General features: G+C 43.5%; 1 protein-coding gene across 1 annotated transcript in view; it reads left to right on the top strand.

The window, feature by feature from the left end:
* KLHL14 (kelch like family member 14) overlaps positions 1–16440 on the top strand; it is a 63168-nt gene extending 46728 nt beyond the window's left edge. The window contains exons 6-10 of the mRNA XM_014936899.1: positions 3345–3423; positions 9934–10124; positions 10283–10441; positions 12470–12627; positions 13689–16440. Of these exons, the coding sequence (XP_014792385.1) occupies positions 3345–3423; positions 9934–10124; positions 10283–10441; positions 12470–12627; positions 13689–13829 (728 nt within the window). The 3' untranslated portion in view covers positions 13830–16440. The remainder of the gene's footprint in view (positions 1–3344; positions 3424–9933; positions 10125–10282; positions 10442–12469; positions 12628–13688) is intronic.
* The last annotated feature ends 7495 nt before the right edge of the window (positions 16441–23935 follow it).

Below are 23935 nucleotides of genomic sequence, written 5' to 3'. Positions count from 1 at the left end.
TGGAGAGACATTAGAAGGGGTACACAGCCTGCGTCTTAGGTAGGAGTCGAGCACAACTGATCATGAGATGGGTGGTACCTTAGGTCTCGGGTCACCCAGATCAACTCCTGAGCTGAAGATGTTGCTGAAGATGTCTAACAGCTTCCTTGTTCTGTGAATAGCAGTGCTGTGATTTTTCTGTAGAGAAGGTAGGAATAAAAGAGGAAGAATCGTTGCTGATACTGATCCCTTTTTGAATTTACCCTGAGAGAAATGGATCTTATCACAAAACATGGTCCTGAAATCATATACTACATCTTGTGCTGTTGCTGGGCTAGTTCTTTCTCAGGACTGATTTGCTTTGAACGTGTAGCTACATGGGAACTGCTTGCACATACCCGCTTGAATTTATGTGAAGGCCTTTGCTCTCCTCATAGCACAGAAGGGGCTTCAGAGGGACCTGTCTGGAACTGTCTTGCCAGAGTATTACAAAACTTCCAGTTTGAATGAGAATGTTCCAGGTGTTTTTCCAGTGGCCAGAATTATCCTTGAGATGGGGGCAATGGAAGGAGCACCATACATTTCTTTAGCTGTCAGACTGGCAGATTCTTGAGAAGCTGGGTGGACCCGGAGGAGTGCCCATGCCCTCTCCATGCTTCCTGGCAACCTAGAGAGCATGGGAGAAGTTTTTTTCTCACTTTTTGACATCATCTTATGGCTGTGCCTTTCCAGTCACAAGGGATCCCCACATGAGTAAACGCTGTTGACAGCAGGTTGCACAACACAGGCACAGATTGAAGACCAACCTTCATAAACTTCAGAGCCCTTTACCTTTTGGCATGGCTGTAAAGACCTTCCTGTAGAGAGCAGAGTGCAGCATGTGCCTCCTTTTGTCCCATCCTCCTGATCTGCTAATCCTGATTTCTGATCACTTGTCACATTTCCTGCGTTTTGACAGGTGCTTCTTAATACATGTTAACTTCCTGACTGATGAGCAAGGCAAAATAATAGATACAGTTCTCTTTCAGCCTTAACTCCAAAATTAAACTGGAGTCAAACCAGTTACACCAGGCACGTTAAGTGGGTCATTAGGTACTTTTCCTGCCATCACCGGCATCTTATAGTCCCATTTTGTAAATTTTCTTAGCTCCGTTAGAAAAGCAGTTGGATTTTTAGCCCCCACTACTCCTGTTGGAAAGCTCTTACGGAATCCAATTGTTCTAAATGACTAGGAGCCTTATTCTAATTTCCAGTAAAATGTATTCTTTGACTGTCTAAATTGCCTTGTTCTCATGCCAAAGTTGGCCTTTAGCTTAATAGTTTTTCCCCTCCTGGAGATTGGTTCCCCTGATGTATTACAGACAGCGCTCCTATCCCTTTTCAGCTTTTGTTTTCCTAGGTGCAACCAGCCAAGTTCTTTGTCTCCTGCCATAAGGTAAACTTTCTGTTCCTCTTGTCACTGTAGTAGCTCTTACTTGTGCCTGTTCTGGTTTGATTTCATCTCCCTTCCCATGAAGTGACCACATTTGTATTCTGTATTCCCACTCCAGGCTCACTAAACCCTTCTTTTTTCACTCTGCAGTATACAGTCTTCTACATATGTGGTATTTGTAGTGAATGTCTGTACGACACATGTTATGTTAGGAGGCCAAGGTCCTCAGATTATAGGTTTGTATGACAACAATTTAAAAGTTGCTATATAACCAGTGGCCACTGAAGTCCCCCATAACTCTGAAAGATGTAGTGAATACAGCAGCATTAAAACCTCCTACTAGAAGTCCAGACTTACAATCAGTACTTGGATTGTTTCGAAATCCTGCTTTGGGAATTAGCAATAGATTAATAAATGTCCTAAATAGTGAGACCTAGAGCCAGTCAGATGCCTGCTGTTACTGGTTTACTGTTAATTGAATCTATAGCTCTCAATGCCTCTTTTTCTAAACTGTCTGTACAAACTAAAGGAGTTCAGACAGGGACCAAGAGCAAAGCCTCGCTTCACTTAAACCCAGTGGCAAAATGGCCACAACCCCTTAGTGTATGGGGGTCTCACCCTGTGTCTTGAGGTGTGTTTGAGTGGTGCTCACCATAAAGGGCTTTGGTCCTCATTAGGCACCACACTGGATTTGAAGGGAAATGCTGTGTTATTCATCAGTCTTCGGCTTTACCCTTCTCATATAAAACAGGCTTATACACACCAAGGGAATGAGTTTGCTTCCAGACGAAGTGGTCAACATGGTTTCTTTCTCTGGTTCCTTGTAGAACATGATCTTAAATTATTATGAATATAAATTCTAGCTGTGTCGTTATTCTTCTCTACAATCTTGATGGTTTATTTACACATGCTGAAGTAAGTGTGGAATGAAACAAGCAAAGCAAGCCAATCCTACATAGGCTTTTCCAATGCAAAAATATTCACCTTGTAGAATACCCAGTGACCATTTATAGAACTGTGACCTACGCAGTTGGGTTACTCTGCTGGCCTGTGAAGCCTCTAATTCAATTTTTTAGTCACACATACATAAACAAAGGTTTCTGTTTCCAAGATCCTCATCTGCTGAAGTCTCAGGTGTTACAGGAAATTGCCATACACTCTCTTGCTTCAGTTTTCTTGCTTTGATGTCAATCTGCATGTAAAATAAGGTGAAATCTTAATATTGTGAAGACATGAATACAGTTCTTGGGCTTGACAGCAGGGATAAGCTAGTTAGCTGCTGTATGTTGCTCATGTTTCATATTTTAGCTAACACACTTGGAATAAAACTCAAAGAGTGTATTCCCCCTTCGATGCACATGTGTAATTCCTTCTAACTTAACACTGAAAGTACATGGTAGAATAAACCATCTAGTGCAAACACTGCATACCCCATGCTGATGGCTTATGCAGCTCCTGGTTATTTGCACAAGGTTTTTTTACCGTGTTCCACATAGAGATGATGTGAGGAGAAAGAAAAGCATATGTTCTCCCTTTGATTTTTTTTTTACCTGACACAAAATACTCTAGTCATAAAAATACTGTGGGGATGCCCTCTTTTGGGCAGTAATTTTGTTTAGTGCTGTGATTTATTACGGCTGTGAAAGTACCACAGCATCTATAAGTAAATTTAAATACACATTTTCAAGATCTTATTACAGAGAGCAAGAATAATCTCTTATCTGCTTTTACTGCTAACAATTGCTAATTCAAACCGTGCAGTGCCCCATTTGTTGAATTATTACTGTACACATAGTGTAATCATACATTGTTGTAAAAGGGGGAACCCTTCATAAAAGCTGTCAACTTGTGAAGTATATGTAATATATATTACGATCATGATGTTAAATACATGATACAAACAGCTGAGTGTCAAAATAATCTATCTTTACAGGGAAACACAGTACAAACTTTGTTAGCCGATACGATCCCAGGTTTAACAGCTGGATACAACTTCCACCCATGCAAGAGAGGTAAAAACCTACTACTACCTGTTGTTCAATATATGTTTTATCATCCTAGGAACAGCTAAATTTTGTCTTAGTTCTGGGAGTAAGGTGTCCTACAAACCCATTGAAAATACTGAGATAAAGCTGCAGCATGCAGTTGCGTCCCATTTGTCTCCTAATTTTTTTAAACTTTCCACATTCACAACTCCAGATGCCGAATCCCGTGGTTCTAACTCATGCAAACTAACCATGGACTTAGTGCAGTTACTGGTTGCCTGATTATGGTCTGAAGGATTTTTCTGTTTAAACTTTCCACATTCACAACTCCAGATGTCAAATCCCGTGGTGCTAACTCATGCAAACTAACTGTGGACTTAGTGCCTGATTATGGTCTGAAGGATTTTTCTCAAGTCTTCATAGTGTCCTATCGTGTTCCCCAACTGAAGCATCATGATGAGTTGCAGTAAATAAGCAGTGTCATCAGGTATCTTACAGAGAATTGAAGCCTTCACATGTTGGGCCCATCCTGTTTCACCACGCCAGCCATGAAGACCTTTCCTCAACATGACTCACCTTGTCAGAGGACTCGTAATCCTAGGTGGTCTTTAAGTGAAGTTGCTGTCAGCTAATGCATATTACAGTAGCATACATTTTAATCTTAACTGTGTACCAAAGAGCAGAGATGCATGTAGACACAAGCAATCACCAGGAACGATGGTGTAAACTTAACTCTGGATCCCAAACCTTTTTACCTTGGCAGGTAAAAAGTCCCCTAAACCTGAACTGAATGATGCATGTTTCCCAAGAAGAAACTCAAAGGCAGAAGATCCAACGTTCTAATGTTATTTTATGAAAGAGCATTGCATGTCCATCCTTCAGTTCAATACTCCTCATAGATGTACAAGAGAACTCACACCACCTTCCTAAACCTTATTCCATGTGCTGTTTGTATTATAGCTCTTTTTTACAGTGTTGAGGTATCTGGAAATCATAAATATATTGAACTCAGTGCAGCCTTGGGATTCGAGGTGTGTATTATGAGATGTGTATGAGATGTATGGAAATACGGCTGTTTTTTCAAATTTTCAGAGGTAAAATGTCAGTCTGTAGAGTTTTTGAAGGGTCTTTGTTCAGGATTCAGTGTGATTGACCTAAGTCTGTCCACAGATTCATGTGTGATGCTTGTCACCAACAAACACTGCATGAAAAAGCACAAGTGGAACAGATCTGACGAGGTTCGTTGTTGGAGCTGAGTGAACTGATAAAATTAGCCATATAAGTAGAGATAAGAAGAGATCACAGTTCATCATAGTGAATGATGAATTCATTCTTCCTCCCTCCTGCCAGCCCTGTGGGGTGACCCCACAACTGGGTTATTTACCTTAAAACAGAGGGACGCCTTCCTCTCTGGTTCAGGTCCCTGGACTGAGTCACCACCAGCTCAGGTGTTGGTACGGGGGGACAGGAGATGCGTGTGAGATTGTGCATGGCCATGCAGGGCATCGTTAGTCAACCAGGAGGCTGAGTAGTGTTTGTAGAGAGCCTGCAGCTCTTCTGTGGAGCCTAATCAGTGTCCTCATTAGGCCAGCAAAGCTCTTGAGGGGCAGTGCGTCTGGCTGAAGGGTTGGGTTTATTTGGCTGACAAACCTCAGAAGGCAGAAGCAGGTAGTTGAGGGCTGGAGAAAGCAGACAGTAGGAGTTTTCCCACCTCCACAGCGGCCAGTTGCGTTTCACCAGAAAATCAGTTTATAGTGGCAGGTGCTGAGTAGGACTTGCCTTGTGCTCTGGTGGAAGCTGCCACCTTCGGCCAAGAGTTCTCAGCTCTGCTGCGCGTTGTGCTTGCTTAGCAGCTGCCCAGTCATAAACTGTCATGCATTAACGTCTCAGCGCTCTACAATGTGATTTAAATGTAATGGTCCACTCATACATAGCTCCTTCTGCAAGGGGCTTTGCTATGACAACGTTAATTGTCACCTCTTTTGTTCAGGATACATAACTCATGGGCTTGCCGATTATTTTTCTATAAAAGGCTCCTAAGCGTTGGGGCTGTTGTCGGAAATCAGGGATTTTCAAATGACTTTCTAAAATGTTTTTAATGGTTTATTTACTCATTCCTAATGATTTCCTCGGAGTTGTTGCAGCCTTTAGAGGTAGGGTCTGGCCACGTTTTCAGAAGATCATACAAACAAGAGAGGGCTTTTATGCGGTCTCCTTTCCCAGCTCCTTTAAATGGATAAAGTTCCCATTAAAGTCAACAGGCTATTTTTTTTCCCCCCTAGGAGTACAGGGTCATGCCCTGTCTCTGCTGGCATAATGCAGGCACCATTGACAAGACAGACTGTTTAATGGGTTTTTCTGAGTCATTATGGTCCATCAAGTCAAAACCTACTTAGGAATTTTAGTCTGAGAATAATCGGCTGGATAGACTATAATAGCTCCTTTGAAATGACTGACAGGTAAATGTGGGACTCATTCACAGGCAGTATATTCTTAAGTTGAAAATCTGTATGAAATATTTGATGAGTAAATTTTTATCTCATATGCTAAAATCCATATCTGATTGATTTTACTGTAAGACCTATAAAGAAAAGTATAATCCTGTTATGGATTCAGAGCCCTCAGTGTATTTTCTTTAAAGCCAAGTTTAGTTTCTTTTCATTTGAAGAACATCTCAAAAATACATGCTTTTGAAAAGTATGTGCTATTTTCAGGCGTGCATTGTTTAGAGAAACGGCAAATGACTCATCAGCTTTTGAAATACACATCTGCCTGGTGATGCAGTAACCATGGGATGCTTTTCGGAGAGCAGTTCAGTTAGACTAGTGTGACTACTGAAGGGGTGGTCTTTGTAGCAGACACATCTGAATTTGTGGCATAAGCCTCAGATGGACACCTCGGTCAGCACTGTTGCATCTTGCCAGCTCAGCCCTGAGCTGGAAGAGGTGTGTGGAACATAATAACATTTAAAACATCATCTTTTTTCTTAAGTTCTGAGTTAAAGTTTTTGTTTAAAGACCAGCAAAAAACACAGTATTGTAGCTGGGAAGCACAAGTGGAAACGGGCAACTCAGCATCCTCACTGAGGCCGAGTGAACTGAGAAAAGAAGCTGCAGAAAAAGAGATAAAACAATTTCACAGAATCACAGAATCACATGGGGTTCAAAGGGCCCTCTGGAGATCATCTAGTCCAACCCCCCTGCCAAAGCAGGTCCACCTAGAGCAGGTTGCACAGGAACATGTCCAGGTGGGTTTTGAATGTCTCCAGGGAAGGAAACTCCACGACCTCGCTGCAGTGGAGATTTTATCTTAGTCTCATGTTAGTTCATGTTTTATCTTAGTCTGACTTCAATAATAGTAATGTTGATCCTTATTAGGATCACTTTAGTTTTTAAAAATCAAAGTTTACACTCTAAAAGTGACTCTGAAATCAGCTCCAGATGAACAGTAATAGCATTGGTAGTTTTAAAACTCAGACTGGTAGTTGTATTTCTTGTTTCAGGGCATAAATTCATCATCTGTGGAAATGAGGAATAAACTCTTCCCCTTTATGCATGTGTGCTTACGAGAAGAAGTTATTTGGGTTGATTATTGAGTGAAGGGATGTGAAGGAAAAGCATTTGAGAGACCAGTGAACGTTGAGTACCTGCAAGTCCTGAAGAAAATCACAGAATAATTGTCTTATTGTCCGTATTCGGATCCCGAGGTGCATTCCAGTTAAAATCTGATTAGGAATGGATAGTGTCTTCCCAGTTTTGTGGGGAAAGTCGTCGTGCAAAGATTGCTGAAGTACATTTTAGTCTGAATCATATTTTACAGCAGTTTAAAAAGATCACTTAACAGCGTGTCCCTTACACACTGTGTCACTGAAAAGTAAAAAACCAAAAAAGCTTAAAATATTTGTGACAGGAGCTACGGAGTGAATATTCACGTCCAAGCAGAAGAGTGAAGCGTGCTGACGCTTTCATTTTTGCTCCTTATAGTGACACTGTGTGGATGAAACCAGGAGTACACGTACAGAATAGTGTCAGTGCAATCCCCGTTAACACAGTAATGCCTGCAAGTTGTACCTACCTCTGCTCATTAAACCTGAGCTAAACCTGAAGGTGAGAGGAGTTCATTAATGGGTTTGTCAGAGGAGGTGAGGGAGGACAGACGAGCAGATGCATGAGCACTCCAGGCATTGACAACAGGCACCTTGTGGGCTTGTGCCTTGTGGCTGATGGACACAGGAGGTTCAGAGAACGTGTGCCTGCCCGTGCAGGCTCTCTCGTGTCTAAAAGGATGTGACCCCCTCAGCTTTTCCTACTTTTGGAGCCTCTATCGGGCTGTCTTGTCTCTGGCTTATCACATACTCATAAGAAGCATGTAGACACTTGATTGCCTCCAACACCTATACCCTCTGTCAAATCAGAGTGAAGTCAGCCAGCAGGTTTTTGTTGAGGAGACAACACTCAGGCAGACATGGGTACATGTACAGTGTAATCAAATAAGCTTTGTTTCCATAGAAAATCGGGCTAAAAACATAGATGCACAATTTGCTGCCCGACCATGCAGAGCAATATATGCCATCAGCTTCTATCTGCCCATTGACAGATAAATTAAATGGTCGTATTTAATTCGTCAGTTGAGCTGGAGGCACTTAGCAGTATTCCTGTCCTCCTGTTTGCATCTGCTTTTCTCAGTAGCCTTGTCCCTGTGGTGGTGTTCCCACTCAACAAGGGGTGCTGTCCTGCACCGTCCAGGTTGCCCACGTGCAGGCAAGGTGAGAGCAAAGAGGTAGACAGGAGGTGCTCAGTGCCCCTGGATGGTGAGGAGCTCTTTCAGGTGGCACCAAATCCAAAATGTAAAGCCAAAAACGGGCAGTGTTGCCTCAGGTCTGCTCCCTGAAAGCCCACCCAGCCCTGCTGTTTCCATGGTTGTATCTTCGTGTCTGCCTGACCTCTCCTCCCAACTTACAAACCACCAGCCAGTCTCAGCCACACTTGACGAAGAGGGAGATGTCTCCAAAATGTTAAAGCGTATTACAATTTTTGTGAAAATAGGCAGCTGGGTAAAGGAGAGAGGCCTTACTCGTGCCTTCACTGAAGGAAATGCTCCTGAGCATGTGTCTGGTTAGATGGCAGGTTAGAGACAGGGCATCCCAGGCTTTGCTAGCTCACCTGGTCATGGGATGACTGTAGGGAAGCCTGCAAGAGGAGCTGGGAGATACCAGAGCTGTTAATGGCAGGGTGTTGTGCTCTGTACCTGGGTCACCACCCATTCTGAATGCCTTGCGGTGGTCTGCAGGATCGAGCCCTTGATGGTGCGGGCGACCATCAAGCCCACCATGTGATTTAGGGGCACTATATGCAGCCGCTCCTGGGTTCAAATTTGGGTCCCTGGGCAGGAAGCAGAGCATGCTGTGTCAGCCATGGAGCAGGGTTTGGCAAGCTGCAGCCCCACTCCAGCGTGCCCACTTTGCCGGGGCTGTCAGAGCAAGATCTTGCCATGCCTGACCTGCCCACTTGTCTCTGGGCTCGCGCTCCTGGCTTCCTCACCCAGGAGAAAATCAGAGGTTTGGGATGAACATTTCTCGCTGTTCAATGTTTTGTATAGGTCTTCATCTTAGCCCAGCTGTGCTCTTTGGTAGTTTTCTTTCTTATATCATTGCAGCTTAAAATGAAAGGCCTCTACCCTAGCAGACCTTTCTGCTGCTGGACAATCCAGGGAGCTTTCCCTGAAAAGGGATTACACTAAACAAGGTCTCTCAGAATTGTCTGCTGCTCTATTTCTACTTCAGCAACAGACACTCACCGTTCATTTTGAAGGCAGGAGGAAGGCGAACTAATATACACCTAGCAGTCCTGACCAGAAAAAGGAATTCTTTTCCTGCACACCCGAGTTGCATGTGAAAGTGGACAGGAGGTTCAAACTTTTCTCGGAGTTAGTCGGATGAAGAAAGACATCTTTTGAGTTAAAGGGCGGAAATATAATATTGTGCCCAGCATAAGGAAAGTTGTTCTATTTGCAGTACCGCAGAAAGAAGAAAAAAATGATAATTGAAGAAAAATTTTGATGATGTGGTTCTCTTAGTAAATTGGGAACAATGACCCTTGAAGGACCATAAAGAAAGTGAATGTCAAGATAATTTATTATTGTTACATTATCTACCTCATTTTTCACTTTGTCTTACTGAGTTGTTATATCCCTTACAAGGTAATGCCCCAAACATTAATGAGCACCTTTTTATCTTTCACGGGTGTGAAAAAGCAACAAACAGCTTTGAAAAAGGGGGGATTTTCTGCCAGGTTTATGTGTGCTTAATTGTTTTGACACCAAAAATGAAGTATTTATTTGATGTCGAGCATGTATTTGATCAGCAAAGCAGCCACAGTCTCTAGGATAGCTGTAAGCACGTGAAGCTCCTGGACGCTTCTCTCTGAAGGAGTAACTGTCTTAGTTCAGGGAGTCAACTGGAGAGGGAAAAAACCATGTTTGACGTGGCTAATTGGTTTGTTGTTGGCTTCTTTTGTTTTGTTCTGCCCTGTCCTCCAGGAGAGCCAGTTTCTACGCCTGTCGCCTGGACAAGAACTTGTACGTGATCGGTGGGAGGAACGAAACTGGCTACTTGTCCAGCGTGGAGTGTTACAATCTGGAGACAAACGAGTGGCGTTACGTGTCTTCCTTACCGCAGCCTTTGGCAGCCCACGCGGGAGCTGTTCACAATGGCAAGATATATATTTCAGGCCAGTGTCTTTTAGAATTCCTGCTATACGTAACAAGAAAAAAGCCAACCACAAAACAACAGCAAAAACCCTGGAAACCCAAAATCGTAGAGCTAAATTCCTGCTGCAGCGCCATGTCTTTATTGACGTTAATTAACCGAGGTATATTTACTTTGCAGGAGGGGTTCACAATGGAGAATATGTCCCCTGGCTGTACTGCTATGACCCTGTGATGGACGTCTGGGCCCGAAAACAGGACATGAACACAAAGCGGGCGATCCACACTTTGGCTGTAATGAATGATCGACTGTATGCAATTGGAGGAAACCATTTGAAAGGTCACATTTTTAATAGCGAAAAAGCATTTCAGTGTCCCCTGTCTCCTGATAAAGAATATTTTTGTTAAGCAGTCATTGTTAAATACATTAAAAACCAAGCAACACAATTTAACAGGACACTTGAGCCAGCAATTTTAAAAACATTTTATGCAAATTATTTTAAAATTATAACAGTACATTAAATATATGAGTAATGAATGTTTTAGATAATAAAAATGGGAGCTTCCATTACTCAAAGGCATGGACAATTTGTCATTACCAAGAATTCAATGAAACAAACAGATTATTCTTTGACCCGAAAGTACCAGCAATATTTTCCTCTGTAAATCATTTTCCAAAATGTGCAGTTAGAGAGAGCTTTATTCAGAGCAACACACAAGAACAAGCTCCTGGTTTAATGAAGAGAAAAAAAAAAAACCAAAAAAACCTCCAGCCATTAAATATTAGGACTAGGCTCTTTAGATCCCTTTCTAGTATTAAATGTAGCTTGTTAATTATAATTCTTTTTAGAGGTCTCTTGTTTTCATCTTTTGAAAAGGTCTCATATTAAAATAACTACTGTTAGGCATCTGGTATTTCTGTCTTAATACCTGCACGCCGTTGTTATTACTGCTGAAGAGATTCTGCTTAATCCAGGCACTTAGACAAAAAGCACAGCCCCTGCTCCTTTGTCCCCTGACAGTATTTGACAGTTTATATTCCCATTTTTTTTTCTTTCTCCTTTCTGGCTTAAAAAAAGAAAAAAAGAAAAAAAAAGCCTCTTAACAACAAAAAGTATTTGACAGTTTATATTCCCATTTTTTTTCTTTCTCCTTTCTGGCTAAAAAAAGGAAAAAAAAAAAAGCCTCTTAACAACAAAAGAGAAAATTGTAATGCTAAAGAAAAAGTGATGTTAACTACCAGTAACGCCAGGCCCTGTGTCTGGATGACTCTGGCAACCAAGTCCCTGTGAGACTCTGAGAAGCCACATGCTGCTTTTGAAGATCTGGGTGCCTTTGGAGCATGTAGGGGACTCTTACAAGCAGCATCATTGTGAAGCACCATTATCACCAAATGCCCTTTTCCAGAAAGTCTAACTTCTCTTTTCTGTCATACCTTGGTGGAGAAGACAAGAGGGTCAAGTAAAGCATCCCAGCATATTAAGAAAGCCATAATCTGACTGCAGTGCTCTGATAAAGAAGGTAGTTTGAGATAGGGAAATGTCTAAATATTGGAGCAGGAACCAGGGCTCCTGGGTTCTGTGTCTGTGTTCAGCTCACTTAATTGATACTAATGCATAGAGCTTGAGAGTCTTGAGCTGTGACCCATCTGCCCTTTGGTGATTACAAAGCAGTAGTCGCATGGAGCACTTTTTTGGTCTGTCAGGGAAGGATGGGACCTCTGTTGGGTCTTTTTGTTACATTTTCTGTCACCTTAAAGACTTCGTTACATCACGGCTACTTGCTTAGAGTACATCATACATCAGCTTGAAAATTGAAGCTGGTCCTGAACATCACGTCCCACATGCTAAGCACCTTGTCCCTCTGGAACCAAGTGGCATCAGTTGTCTAAGGTCTACCTTGACTTGTTAGGCATTGATTTCTGAGTGAGATTTTATCTGTTGACTTTTGAATAGCTGAGATCTGCTGACCTTTGAGAAAGACTGCCAGGACAGTCTTTTCGTAAATGTTCAAACTCGCATTAGCACTGATAAATGAGGAGGAATATAGCTTGAATCTGCTTTCATCATTGATAGGTTATTAATGAGTGTTACTTTCTGATCTGTTCAGGTTTTAGATGTACTTGTGATTTGTAGAAGACTGTAGAACTGATGGTAAAAGCTTTCAGCAGATTTATCTGAAATGAAATAATAACATTACAGAAGATGGCTTAAATGTATATGGCAATATTTTCTAGAAGAAAGTTTAGCAGTGACATTATAATTGTGATAATATAATTATAGCCTTAAGTTAATAAATTCAACAGTGAAACGAATAATGAAACAGTATGTCATAATACACATTCTCCTTTCTCACTGCCCTTCTCCAGGTTTCTCTCATCTCGACGTAATGCTTGTGGAATGCTACGATCCAAAAGGCGACCAGTGGAATATTCTCCAGACCCCTATTCTGGAGGGCCGTAGTGGCCCTGGCTGTGCAGTCCTTGACGACAGTATTTACCTTGTCGGAGGCTACAGCTGGAGTATGGTGTGTACCTGCTTTCTGCAGTGACCCTTCTATTTCTTCTGAGCTCTTGCAGCCAAGTCTGTATATTCCTCAAATGGGATTGAGAGGAGATGAAGGATGAAGTAGCTCCAGGGGCTGGATTTGGTTTGGTTTTCAGCTTGTGGAGACCATGGAGTATTTTTCCACCTTTGTGCTTTTCCATTTAGATGAGTTATTATCAGATTGTATTCACTGATATGGAGTACTATAAAAATCAGATGTAATTTGGCAAAATCACAGAATCACAGAGTGATATGGGGTTGGAAGGGACCTCTGGAGATCATCTAGTCCAAACCCCCTGCCAAAGCGGGTCCACCTAGAGCAGGTGGCACAGGAACGTGTCCAGGCAGGTTTTGAATGTCTCCAGAGAAGGAGACTCCACCACCTCTCTGGGCAGCCTCTTCCAGTGCTCTGCCATCCTCAAAGTGAAGAAGTTCCTCCTCATGTTTAGATGGAACTTCTTATTGTCCCGGTTTGAAGTAAAACTGAACCAATTTTGTGTTCTGTAACTTTACATTTTAGCTGAAACCATGACACTTATGTTCAAGTTTGTGCCCATTTCCTCTTGTCCTGCCACTGGGCACCACTGAAAAAAGATCAGCCCCATCATCTTGACACCCACCTTTAAAGTATTTATAGGTGTTGATCAGATCCCCCCTCAGTCTTCTCTTCTCCAGACTAAAAAGACCAAAGGCCCTCAGCCTCTCCTCTTAAGAGAGATGCTCCAGGCCACTAACCATCTTTATAGCCCTTTGCTGTCCCCTCTCCAGCAGCTCCCTGTCCTTCTTGAACTGAGGAGCCCAGAACCGGTCGCATTACTCCAGATGGGGCCTCATCTTGTGGTTGACAGGATTGCATGCCTATAGCTCTGCTTATAAGGTGCTTCTAAAGGATATGACAAACAAACCTCTTGAAGGACTCCTAAATTAGGGCCCAAAATCGTAACTCACTTTTGAAAAGAAGTGGATTTAGGTCTTTAAAGCTGATGTGTGACTTGGATTTAACTTAGACCGCATTTAACATAACTTTTTATTTTATTACAGGGAGCTTACAAATCTTCTACTATTTGCTACAGTCCTGAGAAAGGGACTTGGACAGAACTGGAAGGAGACGTTGCTGAGCCTCTTGCAGGACCTGCTTGTTCAACTGTCATATTGCCAGCCTGCGTTCCGTACAACAAGTGACAGCCAAGGAGCACTGACACGAACACTGATTGCATTTGGGAAATTAATGACGGGTGACGTAAATATTTTATTAGAACAGGATTCCTGTTAAAACAGAGCTACCATAATTGACCCCTTATTCCATATTTATGCTTTAGGAGCAAACGAAAAGAAAACAAAACCCAAGTGTTGTCCCATCTCAGATAGATGCCGGTGTCTTACGAAGCAAGCAGCTAAAACACACCGAACATTACATGCTGACAGACTGCCATTTCAGACTGATTTTAACTTTTTTCCTGCTGCAGAGATATTCCTCACGTCAAATTTAACTTTGAAAACAAAAAAAAAAAAAAAAAAGAAGGCTAAATGTTCAAATACAGCCTGAAGAGGCAAGATCAGTATTGTGCATTGTATCTACCTGCATGTGATCTGTGTTGAAGTCACGAGGATGTTGTTTTCATGAATGCTTCAGAATTCAGATAGTGAAAAGCTCACACTGCATTGCAGAATTGTCTCCTCCTCTGTAATCCTAACCTACAGCTACTTCACATGCTCTGCAAGCAACACAGCATCAGAAGATTATGAAAGGTAAAGAAATATCATTCAGTTTTTGCACAGCTTGGCATCTAATACGCTCTGCCTTCAAAGTCCCCACGTGTAAGTGCAGCGGAAAGCAGACTACAATGAAAGCCATGCTTTACAGAGCACTTCTTGCAATAGCAGCTTAGGGATTAGGATCAAATTCTTCTAATCATGCTTGTGTAAAGTCAGAGTCATTTCACTGAAATCACATGGAGTGACTGTTTTTACATGAGTACAGCAGAAATTTGGTCCTACACCTTAAATTCTGGGTTCGTAAAGTAAGTGATTTCTGTGGCCACTTAATGAAGCACCAGAACCATTACTTACTTTTCACTAACCTGTTAGATAGGAGCATTCGGGCTAGTTGCTTCCAAAGACAAGAAGGCTGCGTTTAACTGTAAATGTATTACTTTGGACTCTTAAATAATTATGCACAATTTTGGAGAGATGCTGGTAAGTAGTTAAAATACTCCTGTGTGGTTGATCCTAAAATGCTCTCTGAAAGATTTTTACTATTGATCCAAAGTAATACGAGGCTAGATTTTCCACTGCCTTACAGCCTGTGTAATTATTTACATGTTGCAAAGTGAGTTCAGAATGTTACCACATGGGACCAGTAGCATTTTAGCCTCGCTTCATGAACTCATAGCTGCTTGCACAAATCAGGCTGTCCATGCTTTAAGCTTATGTCTTTCTATCCGGGCTTTGCAAAAGCAGTGACAAAGTCTGAGCCTGATTCTTCACCACCTCACAGTTAACATAACCATCTACACCTCAGAAGAGCATATGCATAATTCTTTCACTGCTGTTTACTGGTGCTGTGCCTGTTACCATCTCCAGGACCATCCTCCTGGCCAATATAAACTGGCATTGCTCCATTCAAGCCAATGGATGCACTTTGGTTTATGTCAGCTAAGAACCTGGCCTTTCATTTGCCTAGTTGTTGTGACTGGCTGCACCAGATAAAAGGCAAAGGAGACTCAGATCCTGCATTTTCAAGCCTGCACATCTCTTTCACGATAGGAGTTAATGCTAATCAAGGAGCAGGCGACTACCAGAGGTTGGTTTCTGCTGCAGAGGCAATAGACGGGAGGAAGAATTCATTGTTTGCTTTGCGAAATAGAAAGAGGGCGAATGTACACAGAAATTACACTATATATTGAAGCTTGAGAGCAATATAAATAATGGAGGGCAAATACCATGGGACTGTTTCTCTCTGGCATCAGTCCAGTTTTATTGCAGTGCAACTCCCTTGCTTGCAGCAGAATTACACAGTTGTAAAACTGGAGTAATGCAGTAAAGACCGATACCATACAAATGCAATAACCCACTTGATGAGGTAGCTGCACGCCTGGAAAAGAATTGTTTAAACAAAATAATTATCTGAAGATGCTAATATTTGAATGTGCCGTTGGGGAGTTTTCCTGTGAGCATCACTAAGGAACTCATAGAGGTGGAGTGTATATCCTGAAATCTCAATCCATTTCTACTATATAGTGCAATCTTAGTTGGTTTTGTATTTATTTATATTGTTCAGATCCAAGGGATCCCTTGTAAAATATATTTGGTGCAATCATGACTTTTTTTTTTTCCTTTCCTGTTGAAAGTATATAAATATAAATATATATAAAAAGGAAACTGTTAAGATACTAAATGAGGAAGCCGTGAATGACATTTAAGATCAGGATAAGGTCTGCCATTAAACACTGACTGTCACCTGTCTCTACTAAAATGTGCCATTTTTAAAGGATATTTGTTGTCCTTTTAAGTGGTTCTTTTTTTTTACCAAGATAATTTAAAGATTTATGAGGACTGTATGTAAATCTTTCTATCTTTCAGGAAGGCATGACCAAGGAAAGTGCTAACTGAATAAGACACATAAGGGATGTAAATTTTGTACAGTACTAGACTGTGTAAATGAAGCTTGCTTGTAGGGGGGAAACTTTAAATAAAACTTTATGTACTAATTCAACTGTCTGCCATATTCCTACTTATAAAATGTATGTACAAATAATATCTACATTAAATTCTTTGGAACTTTTTTTATCATGTAGATGCGTAAACTTCCTTTATTTGGTGGCCGTAGGTAACAGCCTCGTTGTTCTCCAGGAGTCATTCCTCGCTGCGTGTGAAGGCAGCGACGCAATAAAGTGTCATGAGTCAGATGTCAAACGTCCCCTGGGCTCACGTGTCCGGCCTGTGCTTCCAGCAGGGACATTCCCCCCCTGCCTGCCCATGGGGAAGGGTCGGAGCTCAGAACCCCACCGAGACCATCCATCCTACATCTGGGAAGTGCCTCTGCCTCGCCCTGCTGGGCCCGTTCCTCCATCCCAGGGTCACACAAGAGAAAAGGACACTGCCCGGCTAAAATGCAGTCTTGCTTTGGGGAATGTAATGCTCGTTGTGGCAAGTTCTTCCCTCTCCAAAATGTCCCTCCTGCGGTGACTGACCCTTCTGTGCCGCCATCCAGCGAGACATGGACAGGCTGGAGAGTTGGGCAGAGAGGAACCTGATGAAATTCAACAAAGGCAAGTGTAGGGTGCTGCACCTGGGGAGGAATAACCCCATGCACCCGTACAGGTTGGGGGCTGACCTGCTGGAGAGCAGCTCTGAGGAGAAAGACCTGGGAGTCCTGGTGAACAATAGGATGACCATGAGCCAGCAATGTGCCTTTGTGGCCAAGAAGGCAAATGGTGTCCTGGGGTGCATCAAGAAGAGTGTGACCAGCAGGTCAAGGGAGGTCATCCTGCCCCTCTACTCTGCCCTGGTGAGACCCCATCTGGAATATTGTGTCCAGTTCTGGGCTCCCCAGTTCAGGAAGGACAGGGAACTGCTGGAGAGGGTACAGCAAAGGGTCACAAAGGTGATTAGGGGCCTGGAGCATCTCCCTTATGAGGAGAGGCTGAGGGACTTGGGTCTTTTTAGTCTGGAGAAGAGAAGACTGAGGGGGGATCTGATCAACACCTATAAATACTTAAAAGGTGGGTGGCAAGACGATGGGGCCGGTCTTTTTTCAGTGGTGCCCAGTGGCAAGACAAGAGGAAATGGGCACAAACTTGAATATAAGAAGTTCCATCTAAACACAAGGAAGAACTTCTTTACTGTGACAGTGGCAGAGCACTGGAATAGGCTGTCCAGAGGGGTGGTGGAGTCTCCTTCTCTGGAGACATTCAAAACCCTCCTGGACAAGTTCCTGTGCAACCTGCTTTAGGCGGACCTGCTTTGGCAGGGGGGTTGGAGTAGATGATCTCCAGAGGTCCCTTCCAACCCCATGTGATTCTGTGATTCTATGAGTCTAACTATGGGTGTTTCTGTTCCTGGAAGGGAAGTGCTGTCATGGGTGAGCAGTGGAGGAGCTGGGACAAGAGGTGCTGCCAGCCTGAGCTGACAAGGTAGAGGCAGGGGTTTTACCAGGCAGCAGAATCATGGCCGATACCAGTCACTATACTACATCTATTATTTATTCATGCCTGCCAGCCTTTGCCACGGGCCAGCAGCTTCCTGGGCAAACCAGGTGGGTGCACTGGGCAAACAAAAAGGCAGTCCTGGTCCCCCGTGTTGTGGAAAGTGGGGGGTGGGTGGCCAAGAGTGTAGTGGGAGAGCCTGGTCTAATGAGAGGGGGTCAGTCCTGTCCACATCTTTTATGAGAAAGGGAAAAAGCGAGCCAGCGGGCACTATGGTAAGACAGCACAATGACTAGGACTGTGTCATTAATGAGTTTATTTCAGAAGAGAAAGGGAAGGAAGGGAGATCTACGTAACTTTTTTTTTAACTAATGTGGGATAAGAAGGAAGAGGAGAAGCTGGAAGCAGTGGGCAGAGAGATGATTTAGAAAGGAAGGGAATGAAGCGAGAAGGACGAGGTAAGAATGAAAGGAAAAAAAGTAGCAAACTAGAGCCTTCGAGAGGAGGAAGTGGGAAGGGCACAAAGAAAGTAAGGGCTGGGTCAGCGAGGAAGGCAAAGACAGAGAAGGACTGAGAAGGACACATCAGACCAAGCCTGGAAAGAAATGACAGGAGACAAAAAGCAGAAGAGAATCACAAGAAAATGCAATAAAAGAGGACGTGAAATAAACATGAAACTAACGCACTTGGTGAGGGTACTGCTTCTGTTTCCTTCATCATTTCTAGCTGTTGAGCAGAAGGATCAAATCAGCAGAGCACTTGGGTGTTGCAGTGTTCAGGCTTTCAATGCACGGACTTCAGCACAAGAGAAATCAGGGTGGTGAGAAGCAGAGGAAGAGCAGGCGTGTTGCAAGCCTGGGTCCTCACTGGGCTGGGGAGAAGCATCTTCTGCATTTCTGATTCACAGATAAGAGCTGTCTTTGGGAGTTGCACCCCCGGACTGTTCCTCCCTTCTCCTTCTCTGCTCTCCTTCCTGCCAAACAGTCATCTTTTCCTCTTTGTCCTCAGCGTGACAAACCTGCCCAGGAACTTGTGCGGAGCTGGGCCTGGAAAACAGCAGACCAGCGAATGGAGCTCTTTCCCTGCTCCTCAGCTGTGGTCCCATCCGCTGCCCGAGAAGGGTGAGAAGGCTGGGCTGCTGCTGACATGCGCCCCATGCACATGCCCTTATGGAGGGCAAAGAGGGCAAAAAATTTCAGAATTTGCTCCTCAGCTGTGGTCCCATCCGCTGCCCAAGAAGGGTGCGAAGGCTGGGCTGCTGCTGACATGCACCCCATGCACGTGCCCTTATGGAGGGCAAAGGTGGCATTTCAGAAAGAGGCTTTTCATTGATTTTAGCACTATCTTCAAAGGTACCGGGCCCTACCTCCCCAAAGCTGACATCATTGCTTTCCTTCATGTCTTTGTCCTCTGTCCCGCTTTTAATACAAGGATTTCCTCTGCTGGCTGCATCCCTGAGCCAATTCCTGAGAAAAAAATCCCTGCCAAACCTCATTATATAAAGCCGTTTGTATTGTACCATCATGGCTCGCCAACACACCACTCCAGTTCTCTTGCTTTTAAGGGACAGACCGTGTTTCAATTTAAACGGAGCTTTCTGGGTACGGACAAAGGAGACAGAAATCCCAAACAGTGCTAAGGAGGCCAAGATGGTAATTGCCAACACACACACACACACACTCCCGGGCAGTTGAAAATACAAGCCATTTCTTTTGTTAGTGCTGCAGAGGAGAAGAGTCAGTGTTTCAGCCTCTCGGGTCCCCACCAAGGAAGCAGGGCCAGCGGCGCTGGAGGTCAGCGTGGGTAGCGGGGAGGGAAAGTACACTAATGAATTCTGGAGGGCTTGTAATGCCATAAAAGATTCAGTTAATCTGCAGCATAGATGTTGATCAGCGAAACTGAACCTAACTCTCTGGACCTTGTCAGATGTATTCTGTGCATGTCAGTGTTCCACACCAATTACAGATTTTAGAAGACGCTCTCATGCAAAACTATGTGCCCTAATATATAAGCCAGCTCAGATGTAACTAAAATTAAAATCTGACTGTGGCAAATCTCTGTGATCCTGATATATGAAAATCCAAATAAATGATTTGTTCCCAGAAATGAAAAATAACTTCAGCAGGAAATTTCAAAATTACTTATGCAGGATTAATCCAGTTCAATGAATGCATCTTGTGTTGATTAATAAAGCATTCCTGAATTGCAAAGTAAAACGAGAGGAGACTTCTGGTGCTGATATATTTGTGTATTTCTGAAGCTAGAGAGAAATGTGCGCTTGCAAGAGATGCGGTCACCCGGTGTAAACAGAAATTGAATACAAATAGTGATTTTCTAATTGTCTCTTTTTTTCTGTTCAACAGAAAACTACCTTTGTGTCATTGATCCTTTCGGGAGGAACACAGGTACTATGTTACCTGCCACAATATTGAATGAGAACAGGGCATCTAACGCGATCGTACAATGACTCCAATTAGCATCCAGGTGACATCTGCAGTCTTATCTGGCAAAGAAAAGCAAACCTTGAGCTACTTTCTGCTGATTTCCTTGCCACACATACCAGAAATTTTGGTCAAGTAGCATTAGCTTTTGTCATCTCCTGCCCTTGAATTTAATTGGGCTTAGAGGTGAACAGATACAAGGAACCTATTTAGAAAGTGAAAACAAGGGAAGGAGATTTAAACAAATGTAGCATTTTCTCAGATTTTACTTCAGCATCCACACACACAAAAAGATCAATTGAATTTATTTAAAGCGGTCTCATCATATCACCTAAAAACCTGTTCTTCAGTCTGGAGAATTACCTTCAATCACTGCGGTGTTTTCAAAAGGAATACTTATTAATGGTTTAGGTATTTTGCGAAATACCTTTAAAATCCTTATGGTTTTACCTTTAAGCAATGGTCCCTCGTATCACCCTTAAACATCTTCCAGAAAACCACACTAGAAGGATCATATTTGCAAAGCTTGCTTAGAATCTCGGTATCTCGTGTGGGATTCAGTTCCTGATTTTTTTTCAGTCTCATTTCGACTTTTGTTCACACTGATTTTTTTTCAGTCTCATTTCGACTTTTTTTTGTTTTGTGCAAAACAATTCAGTTTTCAAAAAATTTTGACTGATCAAGAATATTTGGTATGAATGGAATAAGTGGGCTTTAAACATACTTCCCTGTGAATAGTGAATACCGAGACTGATGATCCGTTGCATAAACAGTCACAGAGAAAATTCTTGCTTCCTGTGAATTTAGGGGGTTTGAGAAAGGTGTATAAATACACAAATACACATTTTCACCTGAAAAACGTCAAGTTCATCAGCCGTAGCAAGGGCTGCCGTGCTGTTGTTTTTGCTAAAAACTGTAAACTCGGTAACAGCATGGAAACTTGCATGTTTTTCTTTAAAAACCACCTCTTGAGCTGCAGAGATGCCATTAGTCACAGCAGGGAACATAACCAGAAGGAGGATGTCTGTAACTATAGCAAGAGAGCACATTAAACCGTAGGTCAAAATCACGACTGACTGATTACCTTCAGGGTGAGAGTAAATCTTCAGACCCGCCGGAATGATAGGAATCGGGGCTGACTGGGGCTCGCCCAGGTCATCCCCTGCCTCCCCCATGCCATGGTGGGGCTGGCGATGCCCAGTGCACACCCAGCAGACATTTGCTGACTCTCCTAACCTTCGGGGCAACGTGTGATGGGATGGAGTCACCCTCACCATTAGAAAATGCTTCCTGATGTCTAGCTTAAATGTCTCATTAGTTTAAAGAGATGGTTCTAGGAAGAACCTAAAAGAGAAAACAAATATTTTTCAAAAATTTAAGTCCACAATTAAATCATCTAAAGCTTTCACAAATGACTGAACCTTCAAAGCTGCTTTTCTTTCTCCTGCTCTCAGTGGAAACTGCTTATTCCCACCCCTTTTGCAGCAGCAGTTTTTCTTGCAAACCCAAAGACTGCCGGTCTTCGCTCTTCTCTAGGCCTGTGACCCAGTCTCTCCTCCCTGACTATGAATTTTACATTAACCAGCAGCTTGATTTTCCCCTTTTTAGCTGATCTCCAGCTGGCCCACACCTTCAGCTGCGCATTGACCAGTGCAGAGAAGACCAGAAGATTTCTGTCTGACTCGCAGTAATGCAGCCCAGGGTTGCAGTGGACAGGAGCTTTGCAAGGAGGTCTCTCCTTTATTAGAAAGTTATTAGTAAGCCTCTCTGTAACTCGCTCAGGTCAGAGCTGATCAGATGGGTATTTTGGCACGATTCAAGATGAAACATCCTCTTCTTAACAGCACTTCCATGAAGATGAGGATGAAAGCCATAACCTGGCTGCGTAAGATTTAGGTGCAGAGTCCAATCCAATAAGCTTTAGTGAATGGTGTTTAGATCCAGGACTGCATAAAGATCCATTAAGCTGCTGTAGGAAAGTGGCACTTTTATCAGTGGCTGGGAACTCAGAAAAAAATTCTGTTTTCTTTTAAGCTCTTTTGCTTCTTTTAGTGCAATAAAATGAAAGACATCTGTGAAGAGCTATGTCTGGCACACCCCCACCTCTCGCGAATCATTCTCCAAGCATTCACTTTTCCTGTGAAATATTCCAACTGGTTTCAAGAGCTATGGAGCACTGCCAGTACATGAAATGGAAAGATGCAACATTTCCCCAACAGTGGTCTATTCTGACTGGTACAAGGGTATCATGCTCTGGATTCCCTCTGGTTTGTAGACAATGGCTCAAGTGAGAGCAATCTTCATAGCTATAGGTATTCATGCTTCCAATCACAAAAACTCCAGCTCTCCCTTCTGTCTTGTGAAAAACGTCACTAGACATCAACTTGAGTTGACTCCAGTGTAGTCACTTATTCTGAGTGCATTTACCATCTCTGTGTCCACCCCTGGCCCTGTAGTTCAGACTTTAACCAGCAAACCTTTTGTTGCCATCCTTAGTGATACTGGATGTGGTCACTGAGTCTTTGCATTCGGGGTTGCAGCAACACTGGCCGTTCCTCTCACTGTGGGAAAGATAAAAGCATAGGGTTGTAGCCTTGGCCTGCAAAGTGAATTGTATGTCAGGCTCCATGTCTACTCCAGCCTGAGGTGTTGGTGAGTGAAGGTTCAGACTACCCTGCACCCCACACCCTACAAACCTTGTGTCCCCGTGCCCATGGGGCAGGGCATGGGCTGTGTGGCTGCACTCTCTCCTCTCTCCTCCGTTCCCTGGAAATGCCTGACGACTCATCCAGATGTCCCCCTGGCTGCCCTTCCCTGGCACAAGGTGTCCTCCAGGCTGTGGCCAGCCCGAAGGCCCATCGCCCAGGGCCAGGCAGTGGTGCTGGCAGAGGCCACACGGCAGGGACTGTCCCTGTGCCCTGGCCCCAGCTCCCATTCAGATGAAGTGATTAAACTATATTGTTTTAGGGAATGAGCCATGCAAACATTTTAGGAGCCAGCTGCAGAACAGAATCGGTGCCCTGGTACTTCACCAGAGGACACTTATTGATAGCTCTGGAGAGGACTCACAAAATCATTTTTCAGACCTGGAACAAGACTTACTAGATGAGAAAAAGAGTCTTCATTCTGTACTCATTGGTTCCAATTAGAGGATGAACTGGCCTCTATTTTCCAAAGCGTGTTTAATTTTGAATGGGTTTCTCATGGGCGGTGGGCTACCATAGGCAAATCTCATTTTGACAAGTACTAATTATGGACAAGGCAGTGGCAGACTGTAATCTCTGTCATGAGAGCTATCAACAGGGATGCAGCGAAGGCTTTAACAGTGGGTGGCAGTGCTCTGGGTCAAATTAATCACCGCCATAATGACAATGAAATCAGTAGAGCTTTGGGATGTTAAGTTTGATAAAAGAAGCCATTCTGTTCCCTGTCTGGCTGTTTACATTGCAGCCCGGCCTCAGCTCCAGCTAATCCTTTGTCACGGTGCTCAGGGCTGGCTTCTCTTGGCGCGGGGGAGAGAGAACAAAGAGCAGCCCCCCTCTCAGAGGCAAGGTTTTCATGGCCAGACCTGAGTCGCTGCAAGTGGATCACCTAAGTGTGAAGCAGACAGCCCCAGATTTGAGGCACGTGAAAGGACTCAAAAATTTAAGTGGAATTTGAGGGAGGGGGCGGGGGGGGGGGGGACGCAGCCGCGGAGGGG

Source organism: Calidris pugnax, unplaced genomic scaffold (assembly GCF_001431845.1).
Source record: "Calidris pugnax isolate Ruff unplaced genomic scaffold, ASM143184v1 scaffold51, whole genome shotgun sequence".
NCBI classification, from domain to species: Eukaryota; Metazoa; Chordata; class Aves; order Charadriiformes; family Scolopacidae; genus Calidris; species Calidris pugnax.
Note: the sequence above shows the minus strand (reverse complement) of the source record. Positions and strands in the feature narration are given on the sequence as shown.